This window comes from Malania oleifera, chromosome 10 (assembly GCF_029873635.1).
Source record: "Malania oleifera isolate guangnan ecotype guangnan chromosome 10, ASM2987363v1, whole genome shotgun sequence".
Taxonomy (NCBI): domain Eukaryota; kingdom Viridiplantae; phylum Streptophyta; class Magnoliopsida; order Santalales; family Ximeniaceae; genus Malania; species Malania oleifera.
The window spans coordinates 41020739-41037834 of NC_080426.1; the positions used below are offsets into that span (position 1 = coordinate 41020739).

The 17096-nt window shown below is 36.9% G+C and overlaps 2 protein-coding genes across 2 annotated transcripts; both read right to left on the reverse strand.

Annotated features, from left to right (window-relative positions):
* Positions 1 to 1024: 1024 nt before the first annotated feature.
* LOC131165880 (tetrahydroberberine oxidase-like) lies at positions 1025 to 2869 on the reverse strand. Its single transcript, XM_058124023.1, has one exon. It carries the CDS (start codon positions 2846 to 2848, stop codon positions 1214 to 1216), a length of 1635 nt encoding a protein of 544 aa, XP_057980006.1. The 5' UTR covers positions 2849 to 2869; the 3' UTR covers positions 1025 to 1213.
* A 10098-nt stretch (positions 2870 to 12967) lies between these two features.
* Positions 12968 to 14842, reverse strand: LOC131165881 (tetrahydroberberine oxidase-like). Its single transcript, XM_058124024.1, has one exon. It carries the CDS (start codon positions 14819 to 14821, stop codon positions 13187 to 13189), a length of 1635 nt encoding a protein of 544 aa, XP_057980007.1. The 5' UTR covers positions 14822 to 14842; the 3' UTR covers positions 12968 to 13186.
* Positions 14843 to 17096: the final 2254 nt, after the last annotated feature.

Consider the following 17096-nt stretch of genomic DNA (forward strand, 5'->3'; position numbering starts at 1 on the left):
TGCTTAGGTTAATATTGCGGTATCAGAATATATTACTTGTTACAATGTTTTTTTTAAAAAAAATCAGTTAATTAAGCAGGTCGTTATACATCGGACTTACAGAATGTACTTTTGACTTGGTAGTGGTCGGCCAACCATTGTCAAGTCCCACCTTCGGGCCACACAACCCAGTCATGTGGGGGTAATGCATGACAACAGCCAGCTAGCCTACTAGGGTTGTTTTTGTATTATGTTTATATGAGATGAATTATGCTTATGAAAATCATGTATGTTCTGCCATGATATGAGAATATATGTTTCCCAAATATGATACTAACAGTTATACTGATATGTTTATGTATGATTTTATATAGAATATGGAAATACTTATGCTGTCACACACTAGTATTAGTTTATTTCCCTTACTGAGAGGTGTCTCACTCCAAAATTTCATAAACATTTCAGGAACCCCAGATAGGAGAGCGGATAAAGCTCCGTTGAGATAGTTATGACTGATCTGCCATCCCCAAAGGGTATGTATTTTGTGATAGGGTTAGATGGATTTTGTGGGAAGTGATCCTATGACTCTTTTGGGTGGTTTATGTATATAAATATAATGGATATAATAACTCTGGTATTGTGATAGATGACATTGTATATGGAACTATGAGTTATTTATGATTTTATATTTCTTGCTGCTTAAACTTACGTGTTATTTTCTGATGTATCCCTAGTACCCACAAGTTCAGGTGGATTATGATCTGCTGGATTTATTATATAGGTTTTATTATATTATGAAAAAAAAATATATAGAAATTAAGCAGGTCGTTACACTATGTTTAGAAACATGAATTTTAAAATTTAGATTTGAATTTGAGTGGATTTACGTAATTTTTGGATATAATTTTATTTTACATATTCAAATCCAAGGTTTTACCAAACATAGGTTAATATATTTGCTCCTTCTGTCTAATCAAATTCTTTGCAAATCTATGAAACACATGTAACCAAATTAAGAAGGAACAAATTAAAATTAATGTCAATATAAACAAAAAACAAAAATTATTCTTTGAAATGGGTAATTAAATTAAATCTGTTTTTTCTAGCTAGCTACCAGGACAGGCCCTGCACAAAAAAGAAACCAACGCACAAATTTTAATTAACAAGAATGCTCTCCAATTACGTCCTTCAGCTTGACACCATCCAACCGCCTATCTTCCTCTTCCTCAACGCATTAGACAGCAAGAGATGGGATGCTTTGTTCGTTCCTGAAGAAATTCCCCGGATCAACCATGGTCTTCACATGCACTAATCTGTTGAAGTTGTTCTTGAAATATTTGAGGCCCCAAGTGCTTGCACGTTTGTAACTGGTGCTGCCTCTGGGGGCGTTCACTCCCAACTCCAGATCCCTGTAATTGATGTACGCTGCCCTTGGAGACTTCGAAACATAGCGCGCCATATAGCCGTAGAGCTTTCTCATCCAACCCAAGTGCCGTTTCAGCGCCGGAGCCCCTTCCTCCCCCCACACCAGCAAGTACTGAATTTGGTAAACGTTCCCGGCTCTGTGCGGGAATGGTGTTTCGCTCTCCGAGATATCATTCATTCTTCCTCCAAATGGCGTCAGGTATAGCTGCGCTTCTCCTACGTTCATATGGTAAAGCCTCTCCCATATTCTCTCCAGCCCAATTTTAGAAATGGGTTCTCTAACATAGTCTGATTTGGTTTTGAAAAACGCCCTCACCAGAGGAGTCCTGTTGAGCAATACATCGAGGGGCTGGCCGCGGGAAAATCCCGCGACGTAGAGGACTGATTCGATCCAGCTCATTTCGATGCAGTCCTCTTTCGCCAATCCCAGCTCCGGGAAGCTCTTTTGCATCACATCTAGGAGCCCTTCAACGCCGCCCAGGAAAAATGAACTAAACGTTGCTTGTACCGTACTCTGGTTCTGCTTCCCGCCGCGGGTGGAGTTTACGGTTCTCACGATGACTCTGATCAGTAGGTCTTCGTCAATCTTGTCGGCGACATACTGCCACCGGTGGACGAGGTGGGTTGCGTTTTGCTCCAAGGTTCTGTTGAGTCTGAACACGGTCACGGTTGATGGGACCGGAACCAATTTGATTTGCCAGGAGAGAATGACTCCGAAGCTGGCTCCTCCTCCTCCTCTAATGGCCCAGAACAGATCCTCCCCCATGGCTTCTCTGTCCAGAATTCTGCCATTGACATCGACTATGCGAGCGTCGATCACGTGATCGGCTGCAAGGCCGTATTTGCGCACCATTGTGCCGTACCCTCCTCCGCTTATGTGTCCGCCGACGCCCACAGTGGGGCAAACGCCTCCCGGGAAGCCAAGAGTTCTACTCTTCTTCGCAATTGCGTAATAAAGTTCTCCAATTGTTGCGCCCGCTTGAACCCACGCGGCTCCATTTTCTACATCAACACTAACTGAGCGAAGATTTATGAGATCGATGACGACGAACGAATGAACGTCGTCGTGATCAGCGACGTAGGAAAGGCCCTCGAAGTCGTGGCCTCCGCTCCGAACTCTGATCTGCATGCCATACTTCTTGGAGCAAATAATGGCGGCTTGAATGTGAGATTCATGCAAAGGGGTGACGATGACCTGTGGCTTTGGTGTGTTGGGTGTCAAAAATCGAAAGTTTTGAATTGGGAACTGCAAGATTGATGTGTAGGAGGAATTGGTTGGGGTGTAAATGACTTTGGAGATGGAGGTGGAGTTGCCGGAAGCATAGAGGCATTGAAGGAAGTTCTGGTGCGTATGAGCCGATGAAGAAGCCCATGAAACAGAGACGAGGAGAAGAGAAACAAATGAGAGTAAAATTAGTGAAGAGCTTGAGGCCTCCATCTCCATCTTTTTGTTAGGTGATTTTGTTTGTCTGATTAGGAAAGGTAGCAGCTCCTGTATTTATAGTTGATTGGTGGCCCAGCTATATTATAACTATGTGACGGCCGCGTTCACGACCAAGTTGTTAATTGTTAAGCCATTCAATGTGTTTTGATCAAACAATTGATTTTTTTTTCTTTGGGTTATGGTCAGCCTTCAGAATGATTCTAAGGTGGCTGACCATGGGAATCCCTGGTTTTTGTTACCTATTTTGAATCCGCGTTGTCCGCACATAGATTTCAAACAATTAAATATTATGTTTATATATATATATATATATATATTTTTTTTTTCAAGTTGCAGTTTTAAACTGCAAAAATAGTAGGGCAGCCGCAGTAGGGTTTCCAAACTTGCATTTCGAGAGCAATCTTAGAATACTCGAGCTGGGATGAACCTTCTGATATTGGGTCCACACTTCAAATGTGTCTTCCAAGATACTCTCAAGAAGGGTAAGTCCCCCAATTAATTGTAACCATGACAAAGATGAGATAGGCTTGGAAGCGATAGTATTCCTACAGTGAATGACTTCGTAAAAAATTATAAAAGACTTTTTGAAAAATGGTTTCTATATGTATGATTTAAAATTTATTGATCATGAGAGGTCATCTTATCACTTTGATCCAAACAAGTTGACATATGATTTGATATAAATCTTGATGTTGGTTCTACATTACTTAAATATGTCCATATATTAATATATAATCTCATGATTGGTAGATTTTAAATCTTAAGTGGTGAATCTTACGGTTCTTTTTTCCGTCTATGTTAGCTAGAATCCTCCAATCATAATATACAGTATTAATTAAAGTGTTAGGGCTACGGTTTCAATAAATTTGCGGCTATTTGACTATACACTAAATTTGTCATAATTGATCTGACCTGATATGCTTTGTTTGGTTTATGCTCAATGTAAATCAAAACATTGCAATTGCTTATATAAACTTTGATGTTTGAAAATTATTAAGGAACATGCATTGTTTAATTCATTTAATAATTACTTTTTAAATATCTATGTCTTTTAAAATTAAATTTTGTATGCAAAAAACTATATTTTAAATTGTGAGCTTTTTCTACTTCTGTAAACTAAATATTAAGAATAATAATGCTTTCTATTTAAATTTACATGAGTTTTATATTTGTGATTATAGTTTTAAGAATAGTTATGTTTTTTATTTAGTAAATTTTTATAATTATAGAATTATAAATTTAGATGTAACTTCAATTAATATGCTACAAAGTTATCCAACAAATCAGAAAATAATAATTCTTAGGAGTTATGAATTATTCAATCTAAAATGTCACTTAGTTGAATTGGATATGAATTTACCTAGTGTGCATTTTTTAAATTATTGATTTTAGTTTTTCTACTAGTTTTTATTAATTTGTTGAAGGCAAATTTTGGATTGTAATTTTTTTCTTGTAGGAGTTTCAGGAAAAAGCACCTAGAAATTTTTAAATTTTATACTTTTATTTATCCGTTGTTTTGTATAGATTACACTATATGATATAATATATAAAGTAGTAAGTAAAGTGTGATATTTGAGTGATAAGTGTAGCAGTACTTCGTTTTAATAATATTTTTAGAATATCATTTGATGTGACATTTTATAAAAAATATTGTTTCAAAATAAAACAGCCAAGGATCAAAATGGTCCCTTTGAAAATGACCAACATTGTCACCAGTGCGAACAATAAATTGTTCAATGACTGGTACAATATTTAAACTATAGCTGATGATGCAATAAAAAGAAAATTGAAGAACAATTTCTCAGCAATCAGCATAGACCCACCCTCAAGAACCCAGGCACTCACAATTTTCACAGCAGTTTTTCAGCAAACCCAGCTACTTTTCCGGCGGAGGTGGTCGGGGGTGAAGCTAATTCTCGGAAGTGGTTAAGGGATAATGTAAGTGCAGGGAATAAACCCACATCTCACATTATGGCCTTCTACGGAAGTCGACAAGAAGCCTTCTACCTTCGTCAACGAATTATGGCCTCGTCGAAAAAGTCTACGGAATTCCAACTTTTTCCCCTCTTTTACATAATAAACCCACATCTCACGGTTCGGGTTCTTACAAAATAAACTTTTTCATCATCTATAATTGAATAAAACCTTCATTATCTTAAACATAAACTCATGCCTATCATCTTGGCATTATCTGCCTCATCCAGGATCATTGTGTAAACATGTGCTGGACCATCTCCATCTTGTTGTACTTGCTTATTTCCCCTTATCTGGTTTGGTACAAGTGCAATAGGCAGCAGTTCTTGACAGATCCTCTTAATGTGCCCTGTTTTACCGCATATATAGCGGTTAGAAGTCTCGATCTGACATTCACCCCTATGTTTCTTATTACATCTCTAACATAAAGAGTAAGACAGATTATCCTGATAACCATAATAACCCCAATCTCCCATCTCCTGCCTTGGGCCCACAACATCCTTCTATCTCTTCAACGATCCCTGACTATCTTCAGCTTGAAAACTAGAAGGTGTAGATGTAACGACCCAAAAATTATACCATTTTTTTCTTACCTATTTACTCTGATACCCCTGAATTATCCGCTATAACCTCCCAGGCTCCAAGTGAGCACTAAGGAAACCTTACTCATATTACATACCTAAGAAGTGGACGAACACAGGCCTCATCGACGAACACAGGGGTTTCGTTGACGAGGCCTCATCTCGTAGATGAGAAAATACCGAGAGAAGAATTTGGGCTACTCTGAATTTCATCGACAAAAGGTGAGGTTCGTTGATGAAATTACATAAGGACTCGTCGATGAGATGACGTGACTCGTCGACAAGATGACGTGGCTCGTCGACGAAGCCCGCAATATAAATAGTCCTAAACTCATTTTAATCACAGAAAATCAGTGCCGCTCTCTTCTCTCTCTCTCTCCCCCTACGGCCTCTCCCTCTTTTCTCTTCTATTCCAACCCTGATTCATGCCGGATCGACAATCTGAAGCCACCACGACGCTCCTGACGAAGTTCTCTGCGAGTTTGCTGGAGCTGATTGTTAGTGGAGTTGGCTAGGATTTCGTCCCAATCTCAGGGTAAGGCATTTTATTCAGTATTTGCCTTTCCCTCGGTTATAATAAATATAATACATGAAGAAATACTGATGTTTTTTTCTGGGGAATTGATTTTCAGGGTGTTGACTGGAGAACTTTGCGGGTATAGGGCCAAAATTTAGTAGGGGCTTTTCAGAGTTAAGGTAAGGCAAATATGCTATGCTAGGGTTTTAAGAATATTAACAGTGTTTTCATAAGTACATATATACCATTTATTATGCAGTTTTTGCAGAACGAATGTTTAAATGTTATGTGGTTTGAGTAGATATTTACTTGATATAAAATTGTATACAGTACTTTAGCATATCATGTTATATAGCATGTACATACAGTTATTTAAAGATGATTAATAGACAAATTTATATAGATTTTATTCAGTTCAGTATATCATAGTTTTTACAGAATGCTATGTTTTCCTAAATACCATAATACACAGTTTATAAAGACAGATTATACAGTTATAGCATCGAGATGCTATAGCTACTCAGATTTTACAGTATTTACAGTACATAATTATAGTGTTATGGTTATTTTGGAAACATAATGAAAACAACAAAGCTATATATATATATATATATATATATATATATATATATATAGATGTACTTATATAGTATCAGATCCCCGTGGAGACATTATAGACAGATGCAGTTTACAAAGCATGATATCATTGCTATATATAGATAGAGTGCAACCACATATCTTAGATAGTGTGTTGGTACCGTCTAATCGTGCTCAAAGATGATGTAGCTCCCCAGTACGCTGGGCTGAGGGGCCCAGTTAGACGAGGTAGCAGCCAGTCCCACGCTTAGGAGTGGATGCAGTTTGGCCAGTGTAGAGTATGATGACTTACCTAGAGGGCTGACCAGGTTAAGTCCCGCCTACAGGCCTCACAACCCTGTCATTAGGGGTCAAATCATGACATACAGAGTCCCAAGGAATGAACACAAATATATATATATATATATATATATGTATGTATGTATACAAATTTATTGTTTTTATTGTATGTAGTATGTTATAGCAGTATGAATGATAGAAAGCTCAGATGATACAAATGTTTTATGTTTTTATACATGTGTTTTATAGATTTGTCAGATCATGCAGTTTTAAATATTATTATTATAATTTTATGACTCGTTCGCCACACACTAGTAATAACATATTTCCACTTACTGAGCGTTGACTCACCCCATTACTTTAACATTTTTCAAGTGAGCCAGTTAGGCGAGTAGATCAGGCTCGCGGATAGAGATCACTTGGTCACCCTAGTTATAGGGTAAGTTTTGTATAGGGTTTTGTATTTTTGAATAGTTGACACTGGAGAGAGAGAGATGAATTATGTAGGTATGGTTGAAAATACTGAATTCTAGTATTGTATATACATGTATATGTGATTTATATTTTCCTATGCATAGGGGTGCCCATTACATGCAGGTAATGGAGTAATTTATTATTATAAAAAAAATGGTAAAAATTTTGAGGATGTTACAAACTAAATAATAAAAGAAAGGATAGAAAAGGGATTTTTAAAAGGGGTTTTAGTAGGATCTCGTCGACGAGTGCAGAGTGTTCATCGACGAGCAGGCCTCTTGGACTCGTCGATGGATTCGTATGTCTCGTCGATGAGAAATTACCATGAGGGCTATTTTCAGGGCATGAAACTCGTCGACGAGGAGTAAGTATTCATCGACGAACTATCGTCATGAACTCATCGACGAGGTGATGTGTCTCGTCGATGAGTCTAAATTCTATAAATATACCTACTCCGAATTTTTAGCGTTAAAATTTTCAGGAAACTCTCTCTCTCTCTCTCTCTCTCTCTCTCTCTCTCTCTCTCTCTCTCTCTCCTACGTCTCCCTCACCTTCTCTCTTCGATTCCGGCTCCATTCTTTGTCAGTTCGATGATCAGAAGCTGCCACGCTACTCCAGGGAAGATTCTCTTTAAGTCTATTGGAGTGGTTCGTTGGTTAGGCCAACTTGGGCACCATCTCAAAATCTGGGTAAGTTAGTTATTTTAAGCTTTATAAGTTATTTGGTGTTGTTGGACTAGGGAAAATGCTTTAGATAATACTATACTGAAGTTTTGTTAGGGAAAATGCAATTTCAGGGTTTTGAGCTGGGGAACACTTGGGTGTAGCTTTGGAGGATTTTGTGGATTTTACAATAAGTCAAGTAAGGGGATAAACTAAGTTAGTATTATTCATTAAATTATTTACCATATTACAACATTTATTTTCATAAATTACATATGTATTAGCACAGTGTTTGGGAATACTGCCGTTGAATAGGAAAATAGATTTAATGTTAATTATCAGGAAATATGATTTCAGATCAAGTTTTATGTTTAAAATTATTATTCATATTTTTCTGACATGAGTATAATTTCCATGAAATTATATTATATCAGTATATTATGATTTTTTTCCCAAATAAGCATATTTTTCTCATTTTTTCAGGAAAATCATGAAACGATACATGAATTATGATTTTATGAATATTATGATAAATAGTACAAGAATTTCATATTCAGTACGTTATGATATGCCGGCGCAGATGCCGTGACTTACAAGTTATGATATGTCAGTGCTGATGCTGTGAATCACGTTGGCGCATATGTCATAATCATGTATGATATGTTAAATTCATGAAAATATTATCATGTCAGATTTTATAATGAATATGAAACAGTCATGTAACAATATTTGAAACGTACTATATGTTATCAAAACTCGGATGGTTTAGTTTAGATTTCACGAGCACGGTACCGTAGCAACAAGTTCAAGTTTAAGTTCAAGTACAAGTTCATGTTAGTGCTACCACACATCTTATGTAGAGTGGGGGAGATGATAGTCGATGTGGTTTCATGGTAGTGCAGGCACTCCCCTGGCAGTCCGAATCAGGTGGGGCAAGCCCATCGTACTTACAAACTTATGTTTGATCTAACGTGGTCAGCCAGCCATTGCTAGGTCTCGCCTTCGGACCGCACAACCCAGTCATGTGAGGGTAATACATGATATCAGTTAGCTATCCATCCTAGGTATTAGTTCATGTATCGTACAGTATATATATAAGATGACATACATGTTACAAAAATATAGTATGATATGTTATGTTGAGACAAGTTACGTTTTATTTAGAAAATTATAGATAGTTTTACTAGTTATGATTTATGTACTATTTATATTTATCACACAAGAATACTCATGTTGCCACACACTGATGTCAGTTTATTTCCCTTACTGAGAGGTGTCTCACCCCCAATATTATAAACATTTCATGAAATTTAGAGAGAGGGGCAGATAGAGCTCCGCGGCAGTAGAGATTGATTGGGCTACCCTATTAGAAGGGTAAGTGGTTGAGCTAGGGTCAAATGGGTTTTGGATTGAGACCCTAGGGATACTTTTTGGGACTTTTTATTGATGACTGTATATATATACGACAGATTTAGTAGTACTCTGGTATGGTTTTTGGTGTTTTATGGCATATATACGATTTTATGTGTTCCACTACTTAGGTATTAGAATTGTATGACAGGTATATCCCTGGTACCCATAGGTCCACGTTGATCATGATCTTGATAGTCAAGCAATATGTAAGAGTTATTATTATTATTATTATTATTATTATTATTATTATTATTATTATTATTATTATTATTATTATGGAAATATATATATATATATATATATATATAATATGGCAAAATAGGTAGGTTGTTACACATATAGTTTAAAATACAACTGACATATCTGAGTATTATTAATTCATAAATCTAGTACTATAGAATATCTGATGTTGTTTTGTAAATCTACATACATAAAAATAACTGTGATAATACCCTGAAAAATTGTACATCGTGATTTAACCTCTACCACTCCTCAGCTCGGCCCTAACACAAACTCTGTGGCACGGTAGCTGGTAAACTACACTCCACCAATCCTCAGCACAGCCTTGACACAAACTCCGTGACATGGTAGCTGGTAAACTGATCTGAAATAGCAACGTTACTGTGCTTTGCTGATAACTAATCTAATTCATCAGATTCTAATACTGTATATATGTATTATCTTACTGTTTCATCATGATTTCAAAATAACCATAACACTGTAAACTGATCTGAAATACTGTAATAACTGAACTGAAATATTTATTATAATTGGCCTGTAATATCTGAACTGTATAAACTGTAGTATCATAATGTTATGACTTTAAAGTTATGAAAATCATGGTAATTTGTGATTACTGTAAATCATGATAGTCTGAAAATTGTATAATGATATTTTCTTCTAATATACTGTAAAACATGATATCTGAATGTTGTGTAAATTCAGTACTGATATGTTACGAGCTTATGCCACACAACTAATTAAATATATTCCTATGGTATAAAATCTGTATTTTCTAATATACTAATAATTTGTGTATTGAATAATAATCTGATAAAACATATAATTTACTGATAACCATACTAAAATTCCTAACATAGCATATTTCCCTTACCTAACTAACTAGGGGGCTCACCTCCAACCCTACCCTCATGCCCTCGGCGTACTAATTTAAAAATCCTAGATTAATGTATTTATAAAAATTTCTCAATAAATCATTGAATTCCCCAGAAAATCATCTCACTCATACTTCCTAAACCTACCTATTCACAATTTCTTAAACTTTAATATACCTGGCTCCTGGAAAAATATCTGCTGGGGTCCTTAACCTATGTCTGCACAGTCCCAAAAACACCCTAACCCTGAAAATATAACACCCTAATTTTATTCCACAAAACACTAGTATATACCCTCACAACACAAAATCTGAGCTTAGATAAAGACTGGGTCAATCGGACGATCGTCCTCGTCCCCCTCAATCTTCAGCAAACCGAGGTGTGTAGGAGATAAGGAGGAGAATTTCTCCTAGGCACCAATGCATTGTAAATGACGTTGATACTGTCTTTGCTTCCAATTCATTCCAACTTGCTTCATCTATACCTTCTAGTTGAATTCCATATAAGGCCTTCACCATGCCTTTCTGCACCAAGAGATCCTTCACTCTTCTTTCCCATAAACCAAAATTCCTGATTCCATCAAACTTGACAACGTCAAATTTCACAGATGAAGATCTAGAGGCCATTACAATAATGTTTTGATACCAATTTGTTGTGAAAAAAACCAAATTGCACAACGGAATATATTTGTATATATAAAGGATCAAACACACAATGCAGTAAACAATGAATATACAGAACAATCCACAAGCACAACAAGTATATGAAAGCAAGAACAAAAAATAACATGAAGAATTACGTGGTTCGGCAATGCGTACATCCACGTGAGCAAACGGTAAGGATTCACTATCTTCTTGTCAAAATTACAAAAACAATGCATCAATCCTCTCTGCTCTTACAACCATCTCTCTACAAATACATCTAGTATGACATATGAATAAATCTCTCAGAGGTTTTTCCTCAAAACCCAAACCATATTAATGTTCCCCTTTCAAAATTTAAAATATGCGCTCGGTGTCTCAAATCAAACCATCGCCAATTTCAGACATAATGTAATTGTCTGAAATCCTACTCCAAACCGTCGACAGTTAAAGCCTTACCGTCGACGGTTTCCCCTCCTATTGCTTGATTTTTTTCATGTTTTCCCTTTATGTATGTTTTCTACTCAGAATGTGAGCCACAATTCATAACAGCACTAATCCCCTACCGCCCAAGCATGCTGATTCCGCTACTTGAAGCTCCACAGTGACGATCAAGACTTTGATAAATGGTAAGTCAATTTATGTTTTTGCAGTTTATTGAATAGTTTGGGTGATGATGCTCCAAATTGACGAATTGGGTTTTTGAGTATGAGGGTGTTTTAGGCACTTTAGGGTTTTAAGGTAGTTATGTTTTTGGTTTCAATGTGTTTTTGTGTGCATATTTATTTATATTTTACTAGGGATGTCATTGTGGCATAAAATTTTATTGTTTCTTTAAAGATTTCTAGAAATTAACTAATTAATGAGCATATTACCTTTTATGTTTATGAAAGTTCAGGAGTGTTATGCGCCATCTACAGAGCATGAAGGAAAGCTTGATCAAGAAAGATAAAAGTATGTTAACAAGTTTGTTTGCTGATGACTCTTAATATCACTGTTTTCTTTAATCAAATGAGCATTTCACTTCAACGGTATAAATTACATGCTATGCTTCGCATTTTTTTATTTAATGTTACTTTACCCAGAACATCATGAAACAATTGTATCCTTCATAGAGAAACTTGATACCCAAATAGTAATGAAGTAGCTAAACAATTGCGTCCACGATACAAGAAAATTTTATACATTTTAATTTTTCTGTATTTCATTGAGTTGGATTAGCCATCAATGTTTAATCTTATAAGCAACATGCTTCCATGATGTTCAAGATAACCATGAGTAAAGGTGTGGCTAACTTTAACATACATACTAATATCAAGCCATTAAGCCTTCGAATGAAGAAATCATGAATTCAAGACCGAGTAGGAGGGGTTTGGATCTCTTACTTCTTATACCCCTTAGAACTTTGGCTTTTGGCCGCAATCACAATAGAAAAAGTTTACAGCAGTCTTAAAGTTTCTTGAAAGGCATTCGAGCAGTTATGGTGGAAAAGTGACAAATAAAAAGAAGTAACATGAATATATATATATATATATATATATATATATATATATATATGCATTGGGTTTGGGACTGAATTACTTGTCACCCATAATATGTTGTACCATGTTGTTGCATTTTTAAGCCTCAATGGGCAGTTGAGAAAGCAATACACATTTAGAATAGAACTACTTTTGTGAGGCTATGTTTAGAAACATAAATTTTAAAATTTAAATTTGAATTTGAGTGGATTTACATAATTTTTGGATATAATTTTATTTTACATCTTATTCAAATCCAAGGTTTTACCAAACATAGGTTAATATATTTGCTCCTTCTGTCTAATCAAATTCTTTGCAAATCTATGAAACGCATGTAACCAAATTAAGAAGGAACAAATTAAAATTAATGTCAATATAAACAAAAAACAAAAATTATTCTTTGAAATGGGTAATTAAATTAAATCTGTTTTTTCTAGCTAGCTACCAGGACAGGCCCTGCACAAAAAAGAAACCAACGCACAAATTTTAATTAACAAGAATGCTCTCCAATTACGTCCTTCAGCTTGACACCATCCAACCGCCTATCTTCCTCTTCCTCAACGCATTAGACAGCAAGAGATGGGATGCTTTGTTCGTTCCTGAAGAAATTCCCCGGATCAACCATGGTCTTCACATGCACTAATCTGTTGAAGTTGTTCTTGAAATATTTGAGGCCCCAAGTGCTTGCACGTTTGTAACTGGTGCTGCCTCTGGGGGCGTTCACTCCCAACTCCAGATCCCTGTAATTGATGTACGCTGCCCTTGGAGACTTCGAAACATAGCGCGCCATATAGCCGTAGAGCTTTCTCATCCAACCCAAGTGCCGTTTCAGCGCCGGAGCCCCTTCCTCCCCCCACACCAGCAAGTACGGAATTTGGTAAACGTTCCCGGCTCTGTGCGGGAATGGTGTTTCGCTCTCCGAGATATCATTCATTCTTCCTCCAAATGGCGTCAGGTATAGCTGCGCTTCTCCTACGTTCATATGGTAAAGCCTCTCCCATATTCTCTCCAGCCCAATTTTAGAAATGGGTTCTCTAACATAGTCTGATTTGGTTTTGAAAAACGCCCTCACCAGAGGAGTCCTGTTGAGCAATACATCGAGGGGCTGGCCGCGGGAAAATCCCGCGACGTAGAGGACTGATTCGATCCAGCTCATTTCGATGCAGTCCTCTTTCGCCAATCCCAGCTCCGGGAAGCTCTTTTGCATCACCTCTAGGAGCCCTTCAACGCCGCCCAGGAAAAATGAACTAAACGTTGCTTGTACAGTACTCTGGTTCTGCTTCCCGCCGCGGGTGGAGTTTACGGTTCTCACGATGACTCTGATCAGTAGGTCTTCGTCAATCTTGTCGGCGACATACTGCCACCGGTGGACGAGGTGGGTTGCGTTTTGCTCCAAGGTTCTGTTGAGTCTGAACACGGCCACGGTTGATGGGACCGGAACCAATTTGATTTGCCAGGCGAGAATGACTCCGAAGCTGGCTCCTCCTCCTCCTCTAATGGCCCAGAACAGATCCTCCCCCATGGCTTCTCTGTCCAGAATTCTGCCATTGACATCGACTATGCGAGCGTCGATCACGTGATCGGCTGCAAGGCCGTATTTGCGCACCATTGTGCCGTACCCTCCTCCGCTTATGTGTCCGCCGACGCCCACAGTGGGGCAAACGCCTCCCGGGAAGCCAAGAGTTCTACTCTTCTTCGCAATTGCGTAATAAAGTTCTCCAATTGTTGCGCCCGCTTGAACCCACGCGGCTCCATTTTCTACATCAACACTAACTGAGCGAAGATTTATGAGATCGATGACGACGAACGGATGAACGTCACCGTGATCAGCGACGTAGGAAAGGCCCTCGAAGTCGTGGCCTCCGCTCCGAACTCTGATCTGCATGCCATACTTCTTGGAGCAAATAATGGCGTCTTGAATGTGAGATTCATGCAAAGGGGTGACGATGACCTGTGGCTTTGGTGTGTTGGGTGTCAAAAATCGAAAGTTTTGAATTGGGAACTGCAAGATTGATGTGTAGGAGGAGTTGGTCGGGGTGTAAATGACTTCGGAGATGGAGGTGGAGTTGCCGGAAGTGTAGAGGCATTGAAGAAAGTTCTGGTTCGTATGAGCTGATGAAGATGCCCATGAAACAGAGATGAGGAGAAGAGAAACAAGTGAGAGTAAAATTAGTGTAGAGCTTGAAGCCTCCATCTTCATCTTTTTGTTGGGTGAATTTGTTTGTCTGATTAGGAAGGGTAGCAGCTCCTGTATTTATAGTTGATTGGTGACCCAACTATATTATAATTATGTGACGGCCGCGTTCACGACCAAGTTGTTAATTTGATAAGCCATTCAACGTGCGTTGACCAATCAGTTGATTTGTTTATGTTTGGGTTCTGGTCAGCCCTTAGAACGATTCTAAGGTGGCCGACCATGAGAATCCGTGGCTTCAGTTACCCATTTCGAGTCCGCGTTGTGCCTCAACCGCGCGGTAGGGTTCCGAAACATGCATTTCGAGAGCAATCTTAGAATACTCGAGCTGGGATGAACCTCATGTGTCTTCCAGGATACTCTCAAATTATGAGTTTCGAGAAGGGCGATTCCTCCCATTAATTGTAACCATGAGAAAGACGAGAGACTTTGAAGCGAAGGGGAAAGACTTTGTAAAAAATAGTTACTATTCAAATATGTCGGAGATATGATTTTATATGAAACCTGAGGATGTAACTTCTACATTACTTAAAAAGGTCCAAACATTAATATATAATCTCATAATTGGTAGATTTTAAATCTTACATGATAAACCTTACAATTCTTATTTCTTTAGAGTTAAAATCCTCCAATCATAAAATACAATATTAATGTGTTAAAATACTAAAGCGTTGCGGCTATAATTTAAATAAATTTGTATGCTGGGACTAGACCTCCTTGCAAGGCAAAGTTTGTCAAAGATTTGTTCTCTAAGGTAGTATGTAGGATTAATTGGGGTCTCTCGCACATACTTTAGTCCTATGATTAAACTTACCAATTTGTAAACAAAGTTATTTTGCCAAGCATATTATTCGTCACCGAATGGTGTAGTTTGGTATAAATTTTTCTCCGTTGTCTTTTATTTGTTGCATTTTAATAGAGATGTATTTTGGGATTTACTTGAATATATTGTCAATTTAATTGAGTCCAAGCCAATCTATGGACCTTTGTCACTAAATCTGAAAAAAATGAATAAAAATCTGCTAATTCAAACCCTATATGATCCGTTTAAACTAACTCATACCCAATCGTTACTAGACGAGTCATGTGTAGTTTATAATTTGTGGCTATTTGACTATACACCAAATTTGTCACAAATTATCTTACCTGATCTGCTTTGTTAGCTTTTATGCTAAATGTAAATCAAAACACTACAATTGCTTATAGAAACTTTCATTTTTAAAAATTTTTAAGGAACGTGCATTGTTTAATTCATTTAAAAATTTCTTTTTAAATATTTGCGTCTTTTAAAAATCAAATTTGTATGAAAACTGTATTTTAAATTGTGAGTTTTTTCTACTTTTAAAACTACATATTAAGAATAATAACGCTTTCTATTTAAATTTAAATGAATTTTATATTTATGATTATAGTTTTAAGAATAGCTATGTTTTTTATTTAGTAATTTTTTTACAATTACAAAATTATAAATTCATATGTAACTTCAATTATTATGCTACAAAGTTATCCAACAAATCAAAAAAAATAATAATTCTTGGGAGTGATGGATTATCCAATCTAAACTGTCACTTAATTCAATTGAATATGAATTTAAATTTGTTCATCAATTAGTCCACCTAATTTATCACAAATTATCCAATCCGATCTTCTTTTTAAGTTTACTTGTCACTCTGCAACACCTCGTACTAGCAACCATTCGTAGTGGTCAATCATGCCAACAATGTACAATTAGTGCCAAATGTTATTTACAACAATTTTGACGCTTAAAATTGCCTAGTGTGCATTTTTTGAATTATTGATTTTAGTTTTTCTACTTGTTTTTATTAATTTTTCGAAGGCAAATTTTGGATTGTAATTTTTCTTAGTTTTAATAAATTCACCAATGCGGTGTTTTATAAAAAATGTTGTTTCAAAATTGAACAGCTAAGGATCAAAATGGTTGTGTTTCACTTTGAAATTGGCCAACATTGTCACCAGTACGAACAATAAATTGTTCAATGACTGGAACAATTTTTTAACTGATGCACTAAAAAGGAAATTGAAAAACAATTTCAGTCCTCAGCAATCAGCATAGACCCACCCTCAAGAACCCAGGCGCTCACAATTTTCACTGCAGTTTTTCAGCAAACCCAGCTACTTTCCCGGCGGAGGTGGTCGGGGGTGAAGCTAATTCTCGGAAGTGGTTAAGGGATAATGTAAGTGCAGGGAATAATCATATTACGGAGTTGGAGTACAGGAAAAATAACTCGTCAAAGACCGGAGGAGAGGTGAACTTTGCTGC

Excerpts from the sequence above, each read along its gene's own strand:
- LOC131165880 (XM_058124023.1), bottom strand. The coding sequence starts at position 2,848 with ATGGAGATGGAGGCCTCAAGCTCTTCACTAATTTTACTCTCATTTGTT.
- LOC131165881 (XM_058124024.1), bottom strand. The coding sequence starts at position 14,821 with ATGAAGATGGAGGCTTCAAGCTCTACACTAATTTTACTCTCACTTGTT.